General features: G+C 36.9%; 4 protein-coding genes across 5 annotated transcripts; 2 read left to right on the top strand and 2 right to left on the bottom strand.

The window, feature by feature from the left end:
• Positions 1 to 7,122: 7,122 nt before the first annotated feature.
• LOC122045238 (S-locus-specific glycoprotein S13-like) lies at positions 7,123 to 9,898 on the bottom strand. 2 transcript variants are annotated; one of them, XM_042605374.1, is made up of 6 exons: positions 8,448 to 9,898; positions 8,231 to 8,368; positions 8,017 to 8,160; positions 7,725 to 7,935; positions 7,281 to 7,518; positions 7,123 to 7,208 (listed from the first exon to the last, which is right to left on the bottom strand). In XM_042605374.1, the coding sequence occupies exons 1-3, from the start codon at positions 9,763 to 9,765 to the stop codon at positions 8,099 to 8,101; spliced, it is 1,518 nt and encodes a 505-aa protein (XP_042461308.1). In that variant the 5' UTR covers positions 9,766 to 9,898; the 3' UTR covers positions 7,123 to 7,208; positions 7,281 to 7,518; positions 7,725 to 7,935; positions 8,017 to 8,098. The 2 variants fall into 2 exon arrangements, with proteins under 2 accessions (XP_042461308.1, XP_042461309.1); XM_042605375.1 differs by having other exon boundaries at positions 8,231 to 8,365; positions 8,448 to 9,897.
• A 2,066-nt stretch (positions 9,899 to 11,964) lies between these two features.
• LOC122048974 lies at positions 11,965 to 12,432 on the top strand. Its single transcript, XM_042610477.1, has one exon. The coding sequence runs from the start codon at positions 12,010 to 12,012 to the stop codon at positions 12,295 to 12,297; it is 288 nt and encodes a 95-aa protein (XP_042466411.1). The 5' UTR covers positions 11,965 to 12,009; the 3' UTR covers positions 12,298 to 12,432.
• A 1,266-nt stretch (positions 12,433 to 13,698) lies between these two features.
• LOC122045237 (chaperone protein dnaJ 49-like) lies at positions 13,699 to 17,654 on the top strand. Its single transcript, XM_042605373.1, has 3 exons — positions 13,699 to 13,884; positions 13,960 to 15,137; positions 17,309 to 17,654. Exon 2 carries the CDS (start codon positions 14,007 to 14,009, stop codon positions 15,120 to 15,122), a length of 1,116 nt encoding a protein of 371 aa, XP_042461307.1. The 5' UTR covers positions 13,699 to 13,884; positions 13,960 to 14,006; the 3' UTR covers positions 15,123 to 15,137; positions 17,309 to 17,654.
• Positions 17,655 to 18,664: 1,010 nt separating this feature from the next.
• LOC122045233 (probable galacturonosyltransferase 5) lies at positions 18,665 to 22,946 on the bottom strand. Its single transcript, XM_042605363.1, has 9 exons — positions 22,705 to 22,946; positions 22,546 to 22,598; positions 22,412 to 22,453; positions 22,209 to 22,305; positions 22,044 to 22,102; positions 21,198 to 21,412; positions 20,698 to 21,055; positions 19,308 to 19,826; positions 18,665 to 19,172 (listed from the first exon to the last, which is right to left on the bottom strand). Exons 1-9 carry the CDS (start codon positions 22,823 to 22,825, stop codon positions 18,897 to 18,899), a joined length of 1,740 nt encoding a protein of 579 aa, XP_042461297.1. The 5' UTR covers positions 22,826 to 22,946; the 3' UTR covers positions 18,665 to 18,896.
• Positions 22,947 to 23,552: the final 606 nt, after the last annotated feature.

Genomic DNA, 23,552 nt, shown 5'->3' with positions numbered 1-23,552 from the left:
TAGTGTGTAGTGAAAAGTGATTATCTAAATTTAATAAAGTGGGTCATTTACCCTAAATTTTAGATATAGTAATAGAGAAACTGATGAGGATGCTCTTACCCGATCTATTCCCTAAATTTAGATTTGATGAATAGTGATTCTCTAAATTTAGGGAATGAAACCTCTACCCTAAAAATAAAATAATATTTCTTTTTAATCTCTCTCCTTCCACTCAATCTCTCTCCTTCCACTCATTTCATAAATATAATAATAAAAAATAGAAGAAAGAGAAACAAATAATAAAAAATTAAGGATGATGGAAATTTTAGGGTATTTGATGTAGTGTGTAGTGAAAAGTGATTATCTAAATTTAATAAAGTGGGTCATTTACCCTAAATTTTAGATATAGTAATAGAGAAACTGATGTGGATGCTCTTAACTTACAAATTCATCCCCTTAAACTCATCATACGAGCTCCAAAAAATTCTCAGAAAATTTCTAAAAATTCCTGAAAAAGCCAATAAGATTATTTGTCAAATAACATTATTATTTATTTATTATTTGGGCACCGTATTTTACAGTCATAATTTCACATTATATGTATATTATTTTTTCCTGGACTAACTTTGTTTTGCAAAAAAAACAAGGGCTGGAGAAAGATAGTCAGGGTGCTTGAAATTGGTCCGGGCGCCTCGAGCTGGTCCGGGCGGTCGGAGTCGGTCCGGGCGCCCGGAACCCAAAAGTTATTGGGAAGCTGACGTGCGCGCGGAGTGGCCGAGCCACGTGTTCCAAGCGCCCAGAGGGGTTCCGAGCGCCCGGAACAGCCTATAAAAGTAGCCTCGACCAGAAGCTTTAGAACAACACAATTTGACAACCCTTCTTCCGTGTGCTGCTCAAAGAACGATCCAGCGAAGCTACAACAAGTCTCCGACAACCAAAAGCTTCATGATTACTATTTTTGTTGTCGGTATAATTTCATTACTGTTTAATATTATAAATCTAAATTGTAACTTTTTGAGCTTATAGTGATTTCCCAAAGTAAATACTCAATGAGCGTGGGTCTTAGAGTAGGAGTCGCCCAAGACTCCGAACCAAATAAAATCCTTGGTGTTCATGTGTTTGCAATATAATTGTTCTATTTATTTCTGCTACATATTTTACTTGATAGTTTTCCGAAACAAACGTGAAAGCTACGAGCATTATTCACCCCCTTTAGCGCTTTACGATCCAACAGAACCAACTTGTTTTACACAAGCGAGCAAGGATCCAAATTAGCATAATTCAATGACTACAAAATTTGATGCACTTCTTCACAATAAAACATGGAGCCTAGTTCTATGCACTCCCTCCATGAATGTTATGGGCTCTAAATGGATATTTCGTCTTAAGCATTGAGCTAATGGTTATCTTGAACAACACAAAGCTCAACTTATAGCCAAAGGATATAATCAACAATCAGGTATTGACTTCAATGATACTTTTAGCCTAATTATCAAAATTACATCCGTCAGACTATTATCATCGATAGTTGTTAGTTTTAATTGGTCTATACAACAATTAGGCATTTCAAATGTGTTTCTCCATGGTTATCTAGAGGAAACTGTATTTATGGAGAAACCACCTAGGTTCATTCTTTTACAATTTTCATCTCATGTTTGCCAACTCCAGAAATTCTTATAGAGTCTTCAACAAGCTCCTCGTGTATGGTTTCATTGATTATCTAATTAGTTATAAGCTCAATGATTTTCTGGGTCAAAGACTGACTCGTCACAACTTTATTAAGTTTTCTCAATCAAGAATTTTCTATTCAAGATTTGGGTATTACTCATTTTTTTCTTGGTATTGAACTTATTCCACATGAGAAAGGCTATCTTCTCTCTTAGAGCAAATACATTATTGGGCTTCTCCAAAGAGCCAAAACGGATGAGGCACGTCCGATGTCTACACCAAATGCTATAAACAACTCTACAACTTCATCCTCTCCTACTCTATCTGATCCATAGATTTATCAAAACATTATGGAGCCTTACAATATGTCACTATCACACGCCCTGATATTACCTTTATAGTAAATCGTGTTTTGCCAATTCATGCATGCTCCAACTGAACAAAATTGAGATAATGTAAAAAGAATACTTCACTATATCAAATGTACTATTCTATATGGTATTCTTTTATTTCGCCAATCGTCTAAAAATTTACATGCCTATAGTGATGCGGATTGGGCAAGTTCTTTTGAAGATAGACGTTCTACTAGTGGATATGTAATATTTCTTAAATGAAACCTTATCTCATGGAATTCGAAATGGTAGCCTACGATATCTCGATCAAGCACTGAGGTAAAATATAAAGTTATAACAAATACATCGTCTGAAATTATTTAGCTTTAATCATTTCTCTCTGAACTTCATTTTGCATCAAATATTGTAAAAAAAAAATTTGGAGTAATATTATTGAAGTAACATATCTCATAGCAAATTCAATCTTTCATGCTCATACAAAATATATGGAAATTGATTTCATTTTGTTCGAGAGCGTCTAGCGACTCAACTTATCGGTTTCTTATATTTCAATGCACTACAAGAAAAAAGGTCTATTATGACATTTTCTTAATGACACTTACGAAAAAATGTCATTATAAAATATTTATAATGACATTCTTTAGTATTGCTTATTTTTTTATAAAAATAATCATATTAGACCTCTTATAGTGACATATTTTATAAATGTCATTATATTGTAAACACTCTTAATTCCCTTCCCACACTATCATTTCCTTTATCTCCCACCTCTTCGTCTTTCCTTTTCTTTTCTTTATCACCGCCAGGTTTCCTTTCCTCTATCGCCGCTAGGTTTCCTTCGTCTCCCACCTCTTCTTCTTTCCTTTCCTCTTTACAATGTAATCAGGTTCTTCCCTCTCCACAGCAAGTAAGGAGAAGCTTAAAGGTAACCTATTTATTATTTCTTCCCTCACCGCAGCACCATGGGCAGCCTCGGAGGAGATGGTGTCGGAGGAAGAGATCAGCTTGTCTTCCTCTTCTGGCTCCCTCCCCACATCCAAGGATGTCTTCCTCTTCTGGCTCCCTCCCCACATCCAAGGATGTCTTCCTCTTCTGGCTCCCTCCCCACATCCAAGGAAGATATCAACCAATGATGCCAAGTCATTGCGAGATATGGCATGGAAGAAAGATTCTCGAATTCGTGATGCGTATTTGGCTTGTGAGAGTAAGGGTGAGCAAGAAAGGTTGACTACCTTCCTGAAGTTGACGTGCACCACTACAAGGTTTGGTTTCTTATTGTTATTCAGATGTTTTTGTACGACATTCAGTTATGAAAGTTTATACGGTTACTCTTTATTTTTCTGTTTCTCTTATGCAGGCCAGGATTGCACATTATCCATATTGCTGTAGAAATGGCACCAGTTGCAAAGGTGAGCCAAACTTGCATCTTACATAATGTGAACTCTTTGTTTCTTGTATTAGAACTTTGCGATCTTATATTCAAAATTTTAATCAGATGAGTTCTTATTCACTGCTTAGACATGCTGAAGTGGTTTTAGGATACTTTTAGATTCCTTCTTTTGCTTTTTTTTTTTTTTGAAGTGCCTTCTATGTATTGTCGCAAGTGAGCATTCAGCATTTAATGTCTGCTTAGTCTCTTGAGTTGCTCTATGAAGCTGGGAAAAGGCCTGACATAATCCATTATCATGATTGGCAGACAACCTTTGTTGTATGGACCAAATCCTATCTTCTTAAATCGTGTTGTCTGATTGTCATTAATTTCTAGTGAAATTCAATGGACCTTAGCTTTATAGATCTATGGTTTATTAACGTAATCAGATTTTTTTAAAAAAAAAATTTAGGCACCACTTTATTGGGACATATATGCTGCAAAGGGTTTGAATTCAGCTAGAATTTGCTTTACCTGCCACAACTTTGAGCATCAAGGAATAGCTCCTGCTTCAGAATTGTCATCATGTGGTCTTGATGTTCACCACATGAACAGATCTGATAGGATGCAGGATAATTCGGCACATGATAGAGTTAATCATGTCAAAGTAATTACATAGACCACTATGCAATTGTTTTAAAACTATGTAAATATTTTTTTTTCCATATTACTCTTCTAATACAATTTGTCAAAATTTCAAGGTGCAATTGTATTCTCTAACATTGTTACTACTGTATCACCAACATTGTTACTACTTTTTGCCAATTCTAATATATCCTTGTGTGTTGAAGTGGAAAAATTCTCAAGACTAGCTAGGGTTTTTAAAGCATGAGCACTATTTTTGTTGCTTTTCTTTTTATTTATTTATTTTTTGGTAGAGTTCATAAAGTACATGTATCAATCTTTCATGCTCTTTTATGTTTGTCAAAGTAGTATATATATCTAGTTCAAAGCTTTATCAATTTCTTTATGTATGTGCCTATCCATTAAATTTCAAGTAGAATTGGAGTTAAGGTTGATAGTTTAAAGAAGTGTGAATAAACTCAGCTCTATTAAGTTTGTGTAGTATGCATTTTCCCTAGTTGGTTTAAGTGATAATGAGAGAACTGATTTCTGGTGTTGATTGACAAGTAAAGTTTGTTGATTTATTTTGTTACTAATGATGTTTGCTTTGTTGGTGCACATATGGAAACAAAAACTTTCATTATTTTCTTTGGTGTTTGTAGTTAACAGTAAGTGAAGACTACTATTAGGTGCATATGGAATGATACTTTGCATTTTTCTTGTTTGGTATGATATATAATATTTTGAACTATTTTTATTAATTTTGTATCTTCGTTGTTTTATTTCACTTATACAAATATATACATTGTATTTGCAGGTGGCAGGTACTTGGATTTTTATGAATCAATATAATGATTGAAGATGATCCATCTAATCGAGTTTTTATTTTACAAGACTTTGTTAGTATTACAATTTAATATTTTGAGTGTATTTGTAGGTTGTTTTGGATGTAAAAGATCTATCATTAGTATTGCATTTGTAAATTTGACTCAAATGAGTATTGGATGAATAAAAATATCTATGAGCCCTTTAAATTTTGTTTTGTAATTTTTTCTATTCTAGATGGTCAATGAATTGTGATGATATGTAAATATTGAATTCAAGTTATTTATTCTAAATAAAAATTAATGATAATTTTTAATGTATTTATAAGTTATTATAATGATATTTATTATGGTATTATAAATTAGTTTAGGTGACATTTATAAATGTCCTTAAAATATGATTTTTCCTGACATTTTTGACTGTCGGAATATCCTTATATTATGACACTTTTAAAGTTAGTATTGATATTGTATACAGACATCATAAAATGTCAGGAATGTGAGGTCTAAGACGACATCACTTTATAGGGCGTTTTTTGGTGATGTCACTAAAACTTAAGTGTCACCAAAAATATACTATAAGGGCATTTATGTGTGTCATTATAGACATTTTTTCTTGTAGTGATGTAAGATCAAATTGCTGATATATTTACTAAGTCATTATCCAAATAACATTCCAACAAGATAACAAGTAAACTCAACGTTAGAGGAGGGGGAGTGTAAAAGAGAATTATTCAACAAATCAAATCAAGATAAGGATACAATAATTATTAGAATAAACAAATTAACTAATTTCCTCTTATTACTTTGTCAATTGGCCAAGTATGTAATATCTCTCTATATGTATTGTATATCTCATGGATAAATTAATTAAGAAGCTTATTTTATTATCTCTTCTGTCTCGTCTAGTTTACTTAACACATTGAATAGTATGAGACGTAAAATTGCTAGTAAAACAAGGGATGAGATCAAGAACATGGCAAAAGAGGAGATCTCAAAGGACCTGTGGTGATGTGCGACTTTGAAGAAGCACTAGCCAAAGTCCAGAGGAGTGTCTCCAATGCTGATATAGAACGCCATGAGAAGTGGTTTTCAGAGTTTGGATCTGCATAGGTGCGTCTTGTGCTGAAACTGAAAGACATCAGAACTGATTTTGATCTTTCAGGCTCATCGGCATTAAAGTATAGCTACCGGAAAAGGTTGCTTATGATTTGCACTATAGTTCCGTGCTAACATGCACAAATTATTAGCTGATTAATTTGTGGAACGGATGCTGTGTTAAAGCTTTCTCAAGCGTCCATGTTTCTATATGAGACGTCTGTTTGTGAGCTGTGATTTGTATTTCTACTCCTTTTTTTGTTGTATTTTCCAACACTAGAATGATGTCTTCCAAAAAACCTTTTAGTATAGTAGTCTGTGAGATTTGTCAAGTGAGCATCTGACTTGTTTGGCTGATATCTGTTCCAGATGGATTATGTGGGATTGTGATACTGTTAATATAATGACATTATTATCATACTGCTGTGGAATAGAGGTATACAAAAGGAAAAAAAAAACAGTGAATGTTACAATAAAAATGAAGATAATAAGAGAGAGTTTTCATGGTACATCAAATAATATTCTTTCCAAAGATGCATAACTATCACATTATTGAACATTATCATCCTTAACTTTGACTAATGCCATGCAAAGTTTTTCAACCAAATGATATCCTTGCTAAATTCTGATCTATATGATACAACATTATCATTTTCTCGACACTTCATGCACAAGCAACTCTCCTGAATTAGTTAGAAAAGTAAATCACACTCCACAAACAATTCCAACAAAAATATCTATTTGAATTTTTATCACAACATTCCACTTTTCATATCTTACCTACCTTCTAATGTTGTGTTGGATACATTGTTGATGGATAGCGGATATTGCTTTCCGATTGAAGAATTAGATGAGTCCAAAGCAACAATGAAACCAGGTTGCTTAGGTTCTGGTATCGCACCATCACTACTCAACATTGTAACTACCAATGGCATTGTTGGTCTATCTTGTGGTCGGTCATGAACACATAAAAGACCTATCTTCATACACCGTGTGACCTCAACTACTGAGAAAGAGCCAATTGATTTATCAACAATTTCCAAGCTTTTACCTTCTTCCCACAAGCTCCATATCTGTAATTGCAATTGTTGTAGTTACTAATAATCACAAATCTCAAATGTAAATGGTATTATTTTCAAACTTACATGTCCTAGAAGATTTAAGTAGTCTGATTGATAAGCTCCTCTATTCTTTTTGCCACTCATGATCTCAAGTACCAACACACCAAAACTAAATACATCCGATTTTATTGAAAAAAGTCCATTCATCGCATATTCAGGAGACATATATCCGCTACATCATTCATGACAAAATTAGAGATTTTATAAAAAGTTTCAACTATTCACTAATTAAAGTAATACTTACTATGTTCCAACTATTCTTCTTGTATTTATTTCCATTTCATCACCTCTAAATATTCTTGCCAAGCCAAAATCCGATATTTTTGGAGTGTTGTCCTTGTCAAGAAGGATATTACTAGTCTTCATATCCCTATGAATGATTTTGAGTCGTGAATCATGATGAAGATAAAGAAGACCTCGGGCAATTCCGACTATAATATTGTATCGTGTTTGCCAATCCAACAACTTCCGCTTCTCTATATCTGATTATAAGCACATTATACCATTACAAATTTTAGACTCTTGGATTTGAACATTTTCACCGGTGAGAATTTTACAATTTTCAAGCCAAAAAAATGGTTAAACAGGCAATATTTTGTATTCAAAATTTAAAAAAGGCAATTTTTAGAAAGATACTAGGTATCGAAAATGTTCAAGGGCATTTTGTGATTAGCAAAGAGTAACTCACCGAACAAGAATGCATCTAAACTTCCGTTGGGCATGTACTCGTAGATTAACATCCTCTCCCCTTTTTGAATGCAGCAACCAAGAAGGCGAACCAGGTTTTGATGCTGTAGCTTAGCGATTATCACTACTTCATTTTTGAACTCAGTGATGCCTTGTGTGGATGTTTTGGATAGTCTTTTTACTGCTATCTTTTGTCCATCAACCAACTTCCCCTGAAATATATATCATCATATTTCACATTGTTTTGTTAGTGTTCAAAGTTTTCATCCATTTGTACAGAGATTTTGTTATACCTTGTACACTGGACCAAATCCACCTTGACCAAGCTTGTTCTCTGCTGCAAAATTGCTTGTGGCAGCTAAAACTGTGTCCAAGTCAAATATATAAAGGCAAGTCCAGATCCTTTTCTTCGATTTCTTTAACAACAACGCAGTTGTCTGCAAGCAAATAACAAGATGTGTTATGGCATTGAAGAAGCAATGAGAAGGTAGAGAGTGTCCATAATACTTCTCTTCCTGCGTCTCCAAACACATACTGCAATGCAACCCAGGAGAAAAATGACTAAAGCAGGGACCGCAATAATCAAAGCTAAATGACTACTTCCAGATGACTGATTCGTGGATGGCTGAATTAAAGTCTCATCTGCTGGAATACACAACTTCTATGAGCATTAAAATCGCTTCTTTGCTGAAAAATATTTTTTAAAAAAAAATGATTGATATACCTATTAGATCAAAAGCCGCCAGCCTGACAAATAAATCCTGTCCTCCTCCAGCATTGTTGTCGTACAATTTGAGATCAGTGATATCACCCCATCCCCACATTATGCATCCGCTCTTACTTTCATTGACGTTGGAGCTTGCATAGGCTGTACAAGAGCAATTCCTGATGCATGATACCCTGCACTGGTCTAGGCCGAATCTTTTTTCCACCACTGATAATGATGTGTCCGGTAGCTTCGTACGGGGGATTTGAAAGAACCCATCTGTCCCATTCCTACAATCCAATGGAACGTGCCTAGAACAACCATACGGCCTACTCCCTGGGTTCCAAGTCTGTGAGTTGTTTAGACGAAAGCCTGCTAGGCATTTACACATCTGTTGAGCACTGGGATCGCAGACGGCATTGGCACCGCAGGCAGACATTGTGTCGCACGGATCCTTTGGCACGTACCAGGTGACATCCCACCCCCCTGTGCCACCGACCCAGACACGACGTTGCAAGGCACCGGCCGATTGGTTCACGACCAACACTGAGATGGTGATCGACGGATCGAGCAGGCCGTTGAATGAGTAGACGACTTGGTTAAGGTCAACCACAAACGTCGCGTTGAAAAGATTTGGATCAGCCATATCCGGTGCACCACTAAAATGGAGGCCATTCCATGGGCCCCCTCGCCATACTTGCTGCGTTCCAAACCGGAGGAATTGGGGGTCACCTTGCAGGTCAATGCCCAAGGTGTAGTCACCTGGCGACGGGTCGTCGGCGCTCGCCCATGATGTCAGTTTGCGGTTGAGGCCGGAGGTCACGTTCCAGCCCAGCTTCATGCCGGGGAGGAGCGTGTCGGTCGGAGAGTCGAAGCTCTGCCATGAAAAGCTGTCGGGGTCATCGTTGCCCGCCGCCCTGACGACGAAGTTCCCGTCGTCGAAGAGCGTCGCCTCGGGGTTCGTGAATCCGGTTACAGTTAGCGAGGACCAGATGATGGTCAAATTTTCACTGGCGATGACGAGCGTCCCTTCCCCAGAGAGCGAAAGGTGTCCTGATCGACCATCGATCGGGCTCAAACGATTGGCGACCCACACGGGTGTTTGTGAGATGTTGCGGTACCATATTCCGATGTAGCGACGGCTGGAGCTGGCTGGGCTGAAAAAGCCCAGTTCGAAGCGGCCGCTCGAGGAGATCAAAGTTGTTCCATTGTCGTAAAGAGGTTGACCTGGAATCAAGGAGTTGCCGGCTTCGATAGCGGGGGAGATGAAACCAGCAAGGAGGAGATGGAGAAGGAAAGTGGAAGGTCTGCAGCTGCTGACCCTTCTCTGCATCATCAACTCCAACTCCTCCTGTGCGACAAGAAGCTGAGCTTCCTTTGATCCAAGCGGAAAGAAAAGTTTGCGAAAAAAACACGAACCGCGTTGCAATTTAGTCGTGTCAGCCGACCAATGCAGTTGCTTCTCCCGTCAAACCTTTTGAGCTAATCATTTAATGCCACGCTTAAGTAAGTCAACAAGGATGGAGATAGTCAAGCCGTCGTTTTTGAAGGAGTAAAGGTGTAATTAAATAATTGTTAATTTAATTTTCATCTTCTAATTATTTTATATGAGTTTTTAGTGCCTTTTAAAACATGAAAAAAAAAACTTCTCAAATTAAAATTGATACATGATCAATTAATTAGGTAGTTTCTTTGAATTGCAACCAATGCAACTTAGAAGTCGCTTTGCCATTGGAATACACCATTTCATTTGAATATGAATCGTTATCTCTAGTAAATATAGTCAAATCAATCATGTTAACTACAATTGACTAAGGTTAACAAGGAATCAACTTAATATTTACACCCGGAAATTTTAGTGGTGTGGGTATCATCAAGCAATACATGTATCTCACCCATGCGGAAGCCAAGATGTTATTTATTCTCCAAAATTAATAGTTAAATTTAATTGTTGTACTTTGATGATATCTTAAAGCAGCGGAAATGGCATGCTGGACATGTAGTTTTGTCATTGATTGGTAAAAAATTTTGAGATAGAGAAGAGATGACACCTGATATTTTTTTCTGTATACATCACAAAAAAAAAGGAATGTTAGAACAAGAATTATGGAGGAGTCTCTTATAAAGGCACTCCGACGCTCAAGTCAATATTGTGACTACGTGAAAAGTAGAGAAAAAATGAATAGTAGATGTGTGCGTGTTATAATATTGTAAAACATACCTGACCAATGGAGAGAACCATTTTTTATAGTGACCCTTAGAACCTCGTGATCATGAGATGTTAGAGAATGTCTAGTGTCCGAATATATCGAGAAATAGAATATGTGCAACCACTCTTCGTGCAAGTTTCCATTATAGGTATTTGAACCGTCTTTTGTAACCTCTGTATTAATGGAGCGACTGAGAATGTTTGATATCAGACTATGTCGAGTAACGCCAAGCAATGCAAGTTGTATGACCATCCTCGGAGGAATGTTCTGTTTCATGTATATGCCTTAGTGGTAGAATATTCCTTGACGAGTAGCTATTATTCTCTAATAGGTTGTTATGATTCCCTAATAATGTTGTCTCCTGAAAGTAATCTAACCAGCTTAGTGGTCGACCGACTGTATGATAGGAGACTAGCAAGAGAAATGAGGAACCAAGTTTCTTAAATCCAACCGGATCTTTAGCCGACTGGCCATATGCTAGGAGTTGTATTGTAAGAGCGGGAGCTGGGTCCCATGCAACCAACCATTGCAGGAACCGCCCAGATTTACTCTGTGTATCTTGACACTAAGGAGTGGAGTGTTAAGTCTTCTAAGTCTGACCTGCTCTGAGATCGATTGACTGTATGCTGGAAGACTTGTACCTGAAGAATGAGAGCCCAAACTCCTTAAATCCGACCGACTATATATTGAGTGCCTTGATACCAAGAAGTGGAGCCTAAGGTCCTTAAGTCCGATTCGCTCGGGGACTGACCAGCTTCATACTGAATGTTTTATCACTGAAAAGTGAAGAGCTGAGTCTGAATGATTCATTTAGCTACATATACTTTGATTCTGCTTATCATCTCATCCTAACTTTGATCGTTATTTTACTTTAACTTTGACTATCATATCATCTTGACCTCACATTGCAACACACTGTATCATATTTTTTATTAATGAAACTAATTTCATAGATTAGAAAAGTTAAATATGCAATTACTCTAAATTTCAACCAGACATTTCAATAATCTCATCAAGCAATACATGTATCTCATCCATGGCTTGCGGTTCACGGCCACCAATTCCGATCCCTTCCTCCGGCCACAAGCTTCCTTCCTCGGTAAACGCCGCCCTTCCCGACTCTGGAATTCTCCTATCTGGACGACAGCGACGACTGAGCCGACCCACGCCTCTCCTCCAATCACCGACCGGGTGAACTCCGTTTGCTTGTGCGGAAATTAACTAAAGCAGCCATCCACACGACCTTTACACCGCATCTCCAACTCATCCCTTTCGGCGACCTCGCAGCTCTCTATATATAAAACTACAACACATCGGAATCCATCGTCTATCCTTCAGGCCTTTCAATTGTTTGATCGATCAAAATTAAGATGGCTACCGAGAACAAAATCTCGTCTTCGCCGGTCGTAGCACTCGCCGACGGCGGCAGCACTGCAGAAGCTGCTGTCGATGCTGCTGTGGTTCGTGGAGGAGGAGACACTGGTCGACAACGGCCGCGGCGACGACGGCCGGCTGCGGCAGTGAAAGTGATGGAGAAGGAGGAGGAGGACATCAACGAGGTGGCAGAGGAGTTCATCAAGCGTTTCAGGGAGCAGCTCCAGCTGCAGCGGCTCCAGTCTATCGAGAACTACAACCAGATGCTCGCAAGAGGCGTCTGATTAATTAATTGATCTAATTCTATGATTAATTAGTGCTAGCTTGAAAATTAATCTTTAATATATAGTAATTTGCTATTGGGTTTGAATTAATATGCTTTGATGTGTGGTAATTATTCGTTAATTAATGTTGATTAGTAGATCTGTTTGCAGAAGTAATCGCTATGGAAATGAAGCAGATATATATATCGTTGGATTTCAGCATCAAACAAGTTCTTTGTATATTTTATCTCTGATAATATGTGGAGAATGGTTACGAGCTAGATCTGTGCAGAAATCAGCATCGAAGGCAACAAGATATTGTTTGAGATTTTGGCAATTTGGGTTACAATTTGTTTAATATTGCAACATGCACTTAAATAGGTTCGATTTTTTTTTTTTAAAAAAAAACGAGTTTAGATGGTTCAACAAACAACAACAAATTAAATTAAGGGTGCATTTGCTTTGATTTGGTTCGAGCGTTTTTTATTTTTATTTTCTGAAAAATAAGTAAGTTTTAGAAAATAGAAAATGAATTTTAGACCTTTTTTATTTTTTTAAAAAAATATTATTTATTTTTTTAAGTAAAAAGATATAAAAAAATACAAATCAATCATTATTTTTATTATTTTTCAAAAAATAAAAATAAAAAACACATAAACCAAACAGATCCTAAGATTTTATATTTAAGATTTAAACGGTTTGGATTAATGTAATAAATTTATTTAAAATTATTATATAGGTATAATTATTTAACATTAAAATAAATAATCTGACATACAAAATTTATGTCAATGTAAGGTCTCGAAAAATAATCAGTCTAATTATTTTTGAAACTTGAATCCACACGATAATAATTTTCTATTTAACATTAAAAAAAATATTTCATTATCTTTTTATAATCTAGATATTCAACTTTCCGAATGGACTAATTCTAAAAATAATCTATCGAATCCATGAAAGTTTCTCACCTTTATCTGATACATAAAAGTCTATTCAAATGGTCAATACTTTTAGAATTATTATCTCATTAAAAAAATTTGTACAGTAACACACAGCTAAAATTCAATCCTTAAATATCTAATTAATCATTTAAAAATTTAACAGCTGTACTATTATTGCACGGCAATATATTTTACTATATTGAATAGGATTCAAGGTGCATAATAACAAATAATAACAAGGGCTCATATACGAGAGTTAGATCTATGTAATAATTTTAATCAAAAATATTATATATTTTTTGTTTTTTTTCCTAATAAATTGGCATTCGAAATATACTTTTCTTCCTCCCACCTATTGACATATCAAACTTCAGGGTAAAGTTAAAATTTTAAAAGTCATAAGGGGCATTGCAAAAACAATCAAAGTTATAGTGGTAAAACGAATTTTTCGCATAGTATTAATCGGAATTCTCTAGTCGAGCTCGCGTTGAATCGGTGTGTGAAATCCCTCCCCACACGCCGTTCGTCGTCTCCGTCTCCTTCCTTTCCCCTTCCTCCTCTTTCGCCGTTTCTCTCGCCCCCTCCAACTGATTCAGGCGGATTTCTGCCGCTCGACCCTCCCGCTCCGGGAGCGGAAGGCCTTCCCGATCCCAAACTGCGCGTAAAGGTAGATCTATAGCACACGCTATCGCATCTCTATCTCTGCTTTGCCTTTTTATCGATCTATTTTTTTTTCTTCTAGGGTTCCACCGATCGGTTCGGAGGCCCGATATCTGATCGAATCCGGCGATGGAAGGGAACAAGGATGAGGCTCTCAAGTGCCTCCGGATCGGGAGGGATGCCTTGGAGGCGGGGGACCGCGTCCGTGCCCTCAAATTCCTCTCCAAGGCTCGACGCCTTGACCCCACGCTGCCAATCGAGGGCCTTCTGTCCGACGCCGAAGCGCCGGTTGATGGCGAGTCTGAAGGTCGCGATGATTCTGCTGCGTCGTCGAACGCCGCCCCCCAGCGTGATCGACCACCCTCCGGTGGTGCTTCTTCTCGTGCTGGTGCCTCGGCGGCTTCTTCTAAGGCTAAGAATTGCTCTGATGGGTCTGGTTCGGCCCGAGAGTACACGGAGGAGCAAGTTACGATTATCCGGCAGATCAAAAAGCAAAAGGATTACTATCAGATACTGGGGCTTGAGAGGGGTTGTACCGTGGAAGACATTAAGAAATCCTATAGGAAACTCTCTTTGAAGGTCCATCCTGACAAGAATCAGGCGCCTGGCGCCGAAGAAGCCTTTAAGGCAGTCTCTAAGGCCTTCCAGTGTCTTAGCAGCGAAGAGAGTAGGAAAAGGTATGATGTGTCTGGTTCAGATGAACCTGCATTAACACGGTCTGCTGCACACCGTAGGAGTAATGGGTTTAATGGGTTCTATGATGAGGACTTCGATGCTGATGAGATCTTTAGGAATTTCTTCTACGGAGGAGGGCCTGCAGTCGCCACTTCTTTTGGCACATTTCAATTTAGAACTGGTGGTATGGGTAGGGCGAGTGCTAATGAGATGCACGGTTCTTTCAATCCTAACCTTCGGATGTTGATACAAATTTTGCCTATCCTTGTTCTGCTCCTGCTGAACTTCCTTCCATCAAATGAGCCCGTCTATACACTCAACCGAAATTACCCTTATCAGCATAAGCTTGAGACATCTAGGGGCGTGAAGTACTTTGTCAAATCTGTGAATTTTGAAGAAGAATATCCTTATCAGAGTCAAAAACGTACTTCTTTGGAAGAACAGGTAGAGAGAGACTATGTTGGGATTCTTACACAGAACTGCCGCGTTGAATTACAGAGACGACAATGGGGTCTGTCTTACCAGTCGCCACACTGTGACATGCTTCAGAAGTTTCAGGCAACAGCCTGATGCCATTAATTCAAGGTAGTCCCGCAATCATCTTTGCAGATTTTGCAACAGTAGTTTCAGCTACCTTTGAAAGTTTAAGATATTTCATTTGTTAGATTATTTGCTCTACTTTCTTTCTTAATATATCTTTTATATTTGTTAATAGGTCTAGCTTTAGGTATCTACATATGCAGATCTTAGTTGGGGAGTTGGGAAACAATACATACAACAAAGTTGAATGTTAAGGCTAATACTGAAAAATATCACCAAACATATGTCATGGTATGAAAATTATTAGAAGTATTAGGTTAATGAGATTATTGATCTTGGGGGTTTAGATGGAAATGTCTTGGTGTGTTCCATAATCCACCAATTTTGTCCTACTTCAATCTCCCACTCATATTTGGAAGAATAAATATTAGGGTAGTCCTTTCCTTCTCTCTCTGCTGCGGAAGGATCTCCCTTTTGTGGAAGTAAATTAACCATACTTGTCTTTAATGATTATATAACCTATTGAATTTCGCACACTTTTCACCTTTCATATAACATATTTCTTCACTACGTTACTTTTCTAGGGAGAATCTTGTTGCAAGATTAAGCTTATATGTGACAATAGTCATGATAATTATTTGAGATGTTTTTGTAAGAATAAAATTGTTTTTTTTTTAAAGATTTTTGACATCGCCATGATATTTTAATATGTCATTCCAATTTCCTATTTAGTAGATTCACCTTTTACCAATTTAAATCAATGTGTCAGGATATATTTCATTTATTGTGTTGGTTGTCACTAAGACGAGGGCATTTGGGTTTGTTATCAGGAGGCACTAAAAATATCTTCATTTGCAATCAATTAGATCTATAGTCCAAATAGATGATAGAATTAGAAAATTGGTTTTGTTGTTATCAACATATTCAGGGTTATAAATTAACCGAGATGAGCTTGACTATGCTGCCTATTTATCTTAGTGAACTTGCATATTAAAAATCTTGTTAAGCTCGTGCCAAAGTTGACATTTTTAAGCAAACTCAATAAGAGATTACTATATTTGTAATTTAGTTTAAACATTGAAATAATAAATGAAACAAATTATTTTCTCATTCTTGATACATTAAAATAATATAAAAATATACATTTTTAAGATATTAATCATATGTTTATATATTTGAATATAAAATATAAAGATTAAGGTTATAATCAACTTTATACAAGTTAATAAACAAGTTCATTCATAAACTGTTCTCGAGCTTTGTTCATGAACATTAACGAGACACTAGTGTTCGAATTTTATTGTTTTATTTAAATATTGAATGAGCATAAATGAGCTCTTATTGAGCCAATTTCCTAGCTTCTTCATGAACATCCTTTTCATTATTTTCAAAGACATTATATTACTTGACATAAAGATTACTTGTACAATTAGAAGGTACATGCATATATGACTTATTATTGTTGTCAAGGTTTTATAGTTCACTAATGTTGTTGACATCCTCTCATAGAAAAGTGGGATTTTTGTACACCTTTTCCACCATAAATTAATTATACTATCAATGGAGTTGCAATTTGTCTTTTTCCTATTGTGTAAACTTGAATCTGCTAGAATTCATTAGTGTATTTTGAAAATGTTAATCAATGGCAAATTCAACTATAATGCCATTTAACACATAAGCATGGGTCTTACATCTCAGTAAAATAAATGTTGACTTGTAATGATAATCTTGACTGACATTAAACCTTATATATTATTTCAATTCAAGAGATAAGTTTGCTAATGCCCATTTCTATATTATTTGGAAAAGGGCTCACTTGATCACTTTGACCAACTTTTGTTATCTTTTATGTGCTAGTTGAATTATTTGTATTTCTATTCCTGTGTGTTTCTTATCCAGTTTAAACCAAATTATTGGGTTTGAATAAAGTTTGTTTTACCCACACAGCCATTAACTACAATTCACATCAAAATTTTAGCAATTCATCTTTTCTTTTGTTCCATCACCTCATTTTGTGATGTAAGAAATATCTAAATGTTCATTATCTAAATGCATGCCACTTCCCATACACCTTTTTAAGTACCTGATGAATATATATGTTGTTCCAGATAGGACTGTCTTTCTAATACACACCGCGAACAATTTTTTTCAGATAACTATTGCTTTTATTCCATCTTGTTTTGCTTTTATCATTTGTGATAACTTCTCCCCTGCAGGTTTACCAGGGATTTTTAAAGGTTACTTAAGGCGACAACATTTTGTTAAGACACCGACTAAGTGACCTATTCCTTGTCTTCTGATTTTGAAGCCTGCAATCTAAATCTGGTTGGAATATTCGACGCTGCAGATATCATTTTGATTAGATGTATCTTTAAAACCTACCGACTATTTCTTTTCACAGAGTTTATTGTATAGAAATCTTCAATAGCCAGTATGATGGAATGAATCAAATCTGTTTGCTCAACATAATAATGTATTCAGATTTCTCCCAACCTGAATGTTACTTTGCGATAAACCTGCGGTTGTTTGTAAACCATGTCAGGGTATGGGCTTTGTGTGTCATGTTTTTGGTTTTTCTGTTCTCTTACATGTATCTTTTTTTTTCCTTTCTGTTTTTTTTTCTCTCCAAATAAACAGGAAATGGAGCCAACAGTCGGGAACAGCATGGCTCATGAAAGATTTATGTTATCGGTTCTATATCAAACAAACAGATCTTGCTGCTTTCTTTTATGATAGGCATGCTTGGAGATCCTAAAAATAAAGCCAAAATGGTTATTGAGCTTGCCATGAAAGATTTTTTAAATTAAATTTGTGAGTAATAATATATGTGCAAATTGAGATCTCTTTTCTATATAAAATCATAAATTGCGAAGGAGAGTCTGGGTAAAATTGTTGTCATGTGGTCTGTTCAACAGTAGTTTTGTGGGACTATCCTTTTTAGTGATATTTTTATGTTTCCTATTAGTGTTAACCACAATAACCAACTTTGAAGAATGACAACTTGAATGGTGTACCATCTTGCTTTTGTTTTTGTAGTGTGTTCATGCTTGCCATCTCGGTGCATAGAAGAGATGCTCATGGCTCGCATTAGAAGAAGGTATGGAATGATGAATTCAAACGCCCATCCTATTCAGATTGATACCACTGATGATCTTTTACTAGCGTTTATACTAACTAGTGCTAGAGTAGCTTAAACTTGAACAACATACCCTAGAGGGACCGAGATACAGCATCAGGAACAAAACTAACTTAATAGTTATCTGTTGGGTGGCACTAAGTTATACGCTGTTTGAAAAGGAACTAAACTAACTCATGAAGGGGATCTACACAGATTAATTCGCACTTTGATACGGCCAGAAGCTCCATACAGATCCTCCTAATGTAAGTTTGTATCTGGTTCACATGGCCAAACAGCAAGTAATCTCGTCTAACCATTTAATCTACTCGAGACTGGTCTTTCTGGACTGCAAGTGGCTAGGGATTGCTGAAGAACCTGCGATATTTCATACGACATTAGAGAATTATGACAGAGGCATCAACGTACATAGGCAACATTGCAATGCACCATGACAAAAATATCCAGTTCCAGGTCAGGCTCTTTCCAGAATTGTTTTTATTCCTCAATAGTATATCGATACAACCAAGGCTCCCTAAAAATTTGAAACTGTTAGAAGGTAGAGATATACATGATTGAAGACTAAAAAGGAAGAAAAAAAAAATTAAGGGGAGAATTAATCCCCAATTTCTAACTCGAGAAACCAGTAAATTTTGGAATTGCATTGTCGCATTGTTGGAACCTGTATATTATTCATGTATGTTGCATTGTTGGAAGTATGGGTTACTGTAATCAAGGAACCTGGTCCAATATCTTTTGTATTTTGGAATCGCAATGTCCAGCCATGGCTTCATATTCCCGTCATAGTGGACCACGGCTGCCCTCTCAATCTCTGCCATTTCTACGCCGGATTCATGACCGAGTCCAGGAACATGCCACTGCCAATCCAGGGCCACAGTGTGGTTGTAGAAGAGTAGCTGACCAAGAGGAAGAGTCCCTGCACTCCATAGCTTCCTACTTTTGCCCTGGAGTTGGATGAACGGATGAGCAAATTTCTCAATAGATGTTCTTGAAAGAACTTGCCATGATGGTGGTAAGAAAATCACAAATGAAGTAAAGAAGAATAAAGAATTAGGGAACTGACAATCTGTGTGACTTACAAGTTGCACCCACTTTTGGTAAATTCCTGTTAAACCTTGTCTTCGCCACTCCTGCAGATCAAACATGTTCATCCCAAATCCCCAAACACACGCCTTGGCATCAAAAAATTTAGCTATAATAGGATCTGAAAAGTTGACGAGCATTTCCAATTTATGTGATGGCATGCCTTCCTTGCAAGTGTTCACTGCACCATTTACTTTCCCTTTCATATCAACAGCCCACAACTCTCTAAGATCTCTTTGGACAACTACATCATGGTCCAAAAGCAAAATCTTATTCAAGGAGGGGAACATATCTGGCAAGTAAAAACGAAGGTGGTTCAGCAGCGAAGTGTATCTTGGATCAGCGTAAGATGGGTTCATAAACATGACACTGAAACCAGCAGGTAGGAATTGAAAATCGTCCAAGCTTTGTATGTCAACAGCGGCTCCTCCACTTGGATTTGATAGAAACCACATGACCATTGCTGGAAAATTAATTGAATCGGTTACCACATGAAAAACAACTTTCTCTGGTTCCTGCAAAAGAAGTGAACAATAAATCTTTCTAGCAAGTGTCATAAGGCATTGGTAGCAGAATAATCTAGTTGGAGTACAGCAACTCAATACATAATTGATTAATTGCCTACTTTGTGTGAAATATTGTCAGAAAGCACATGAAAGGGCATAATGGAAATGAATTTGAGTCAACCTCAAGTTAATAACTTCCCTGCTTTTCCTCTACCTGAGCAATTTGAGGTATGTTAGGTCAGGCAAACCAGTTTTAACCCACAAAAACTCATAAACTTAATCAATTATTGATAGAAGTGTCTTATAACCTTGCAGTATTGTTTTGAAAGACTAACCAAGTGATTAATTGTATTAAAATCTATTTTTAGATTGAGCTTTAATGCTAACTTAAACTGAGTTAGAGCTTTGATAAGCTTCTAGCCTGAGGTTGAACTTGTTTCTTAGTTACTAACAAGCATAGGCTGAGTTGAGAAGAAGCTTGGTGAAATTTGAATGAGGTAAACATGAGCTTGAATTTAAGAGTTGAATCAAGTTTGAGAAATCAAAACCTAGATGGAAATCAGCTCATTCACATTGCCTCGAAAATCTTTCTTTACTTTTATAAATTGTAAACATTTAATTTACACATAAGATACAATAAAATTGATCAGTGAAATCCAAAAAGACAATTGTCTGTATGTACAAATTTTCTAGAAACACTGATCACCATGATGATTTAAATTGAAAATAACCTAACGTTTCATAAAAGTGAAAGCACTTTTAAATGGAGCGTACCACTTTCATGAGCAAAAACTCTTAAATCAACAAATGTAGAAGTTTTTATTTAAACTTATGCATGTTGACATAATGGCGAAAGATATACAGAGGATAGAATACTTACTACGGCTGTGGTTATTGTGGAGTTCACAGCTACAGCACAAGCCACTACATTGTCAGAGAAAATAGCATAATGATAGAGATCAGAGTTATGCACTTTATCAATATTAGGCAACTCTCGATCTTTGGGCTTTAGTGCAAAAAAATCAGTAGTGAGGCGCATGGATAGGCAGTGAAGACCCTTAGGGAATGTTCTGGCAGTAACATGAAGAAGATATGAAGCCTGATTCTGCTGAGCCCTAACCTGTTCTTCAGCATCGTATAACTGGGCACGTAACTTTGATGCTAGAGCAAAGCAATCTGGATAAGCCTTACCAGCTTTGGACAACACAATATCCATGGCTTTCATTTTCTGCAAATGACTGGAAAAAGTGTTCTCAGTCAAAAAGGATATATACTCTGCACCAAAACATCTCTTCCCTAAATAAGTTGTCTGGAAAGAAAATATTTCGGTTTGTAAGAATGTTGAGTGAATTTTTTTTCTCGTCATGTAGAATAGCATACCTCCTGGATAGGTCTGAATCAGAGTTAGCTTGATCTAGAATTCTTTGTATGTCTTTTATCCTAAGCTTTAGCTGTCGTAACAAGCGAGATTTACTATTTGGTGAAGAAAACTGCAAATATGTCTTGGCCATAATTATCTGATCCTTCATTTCCTTCAACTTATCTGTTGTTGATGGATGAGAGCGGAAACGAGTCATAGCTCCTTGGTACTTATCCTATTTTAATATTGCAACAGCCATCATGTTTATGTCTATAAAATCATTTCTTCATAAGTAAACAAACAATCTCAGATTTAGCATTTCATGTAGATCATGGAGCAAAACTCATTCAATGTTTCTCATGACCTGGTTGAAGTTTACTATGCATCTTATCTAATGGGTTTGATGTATGTGTGGATGTAGTGTAACGTCCATGTGTCCTGTGATTACAGTGAACTCAGTGGCATTATGATGTTGTCGGTTGTTTAGTAGGGAGTGATATCTTGTTTAATTGTAAAGAGCTGTAAGCAGGATTATTTTAGGCAGATAATGGAAAAGGAAATGTAAAGAAGTTCAATCAAAATTAAATCTCTTTATTCCTTTTTCTCAAAGCTCCTTTATATCTCTTGGTGCAGATATCTTCTTCCTAACAAATTGCCTCCGAAATTTTGAGTGTCATTTGGCATGGGCATTACAACACAAAAGTCGTGAACGTTAGAGTTGCATGACTAAGGAGGTTTTTATCTGCATAAACGCGTGATAACTTTTCTGTGAAATAGAAGGTAAAAAAACAATCAAGTTGTTGGTTGGTTCTCATATCTCAAACAGGGAAGACAATGTAGAAACTCTCCTGGTGCTAAAGGAGTACCTCTCTACCATCAGAAGGTGATCTATGATTAGTCCGAATCCGTCCATCACCAGCATCGACTGAACCGAGACCATTTATTCCAAAAAAACAAATGAAAAGGGAAGAAAATCAAACACATATTCTACCAATCTACCAATATATGCAGGATGCACTCAAAGTACTTACCATGGATGGATTGATTTTTACTGGGAGCACTCCCCATAACTTCTGGAACCTCATCCTTGTATACAACGCCTTCCGGCTGCTTCTCTCCTCCAACTTCCTGAAACCAAAAGAAGGTAAAAATCACTTAAAAATTGACCCACATCAACTTCGTCATCAATCAATTAACAAAAGATCCAAATGCCGAAACATCCCAAGAGAAAAACCTGCGCTAGCGCATTGAGTCTCATGCCATCAGACGCTTTCCCCTGAAATTTCTTACAAAAGTCAGAAGAACGTTATCGCAAAACAACATAGATCCCGAAGAGAAATCGAAAGAAACAATGCCAGTGGATCATACAGAATACAGATTCTTCACCCTCCGCGTGCCCTCCTTGTCAAATTCCCTCCTCGCTACAAGGTGCAACACAAACCCCACAAAATGTCAACTACGGCCATTGCAGAAAAGGCGAATCTATCGATCCAATTTCGCAAACTGAAGTCTGAACGACTGGACTACCGATAAAGAAGTAGACATCGGCGGCGGGGACTCGATGGAAGAGGAAGAGCGGCGCGAGGAAGGAGGAGGCGAGGAGGGCGAGCACGACGAGCTTGAGCCTCCGGCGGCGCGGCGGAGGCATGGCGGCGGATCAAGGGCGGCCGGCGGCGGGGATGGAGCAGGAGATCGGCATTGCCCTCGCCGTGGTTTGGGATCTCTAGTCGTTGAAAGCGGCAGGTGGCGACGAATGGCGTCGTGTGCTTCATGTCACAAGGAGGAATAATTCGAGCACTTAAATTTCCATCTTCTGCCCGCATCGGGTTTTTTATGCGGCACGTGACCTCCAGCCTAATTAGTTTAGCATCACTTTGACCCGATTGATGGTTTCGTTTGGCTCGTCGAACTATATTTTAATATTAAAAATAAATCGTATATGGGGGAAATTAATATAAAAAATGATTTTGGAATTATTTATAAATTAATTTTTTTTAAATGGATTGAAATTCACGTCTATGAGCACTTCGATGCATAGAAATGGGCTAAAGTACACGTCTGATACTTGCGTTTCACGCATAGAAATTTAAAAATTCAGAAAGAAAAATAATAATAATAATAATAATTTTTCCTGATATTTATTCATCAACCACCTTTATATATGTGATTTGTTTTATGGAAAATTATAACCAATTTTAATTTTTTTATCTGAATTTATTTATAAATATCATGTTTATTTAAAATTGAGCTTTCTTTCGGACAGGATCCTCTGGTCTCGGATCCCTGGATCAGTCCTGATCCCTTACTCATTTATTGGTTGAATGAGCTGAATCCCACCTGTTTAACAGGTAGGGTCCAGTCCATTCAACCAATAA

This window comes from Zingiber officinale, chromosome 2B, assembly GCF_018446385.1.
Source record: "Zingiber officinale cultivar Zhangliang chromosome 2B, Zo_v1.1, whole genome shotgun sequence".
Classification (NCBI taxonomy): domain Eukaryota; kingdom Viridiplantae; phylum Streptophyta; class Magnoliopsida; order Zingiberales; family Zingiberaceae; genus Zingiber; species Zingiber officinale.
The sequence above is the reverse complement of the archived record's forward strand: the minus strand, read 5'-3'. Positions and strand labels throughout refer to the sequence as shown.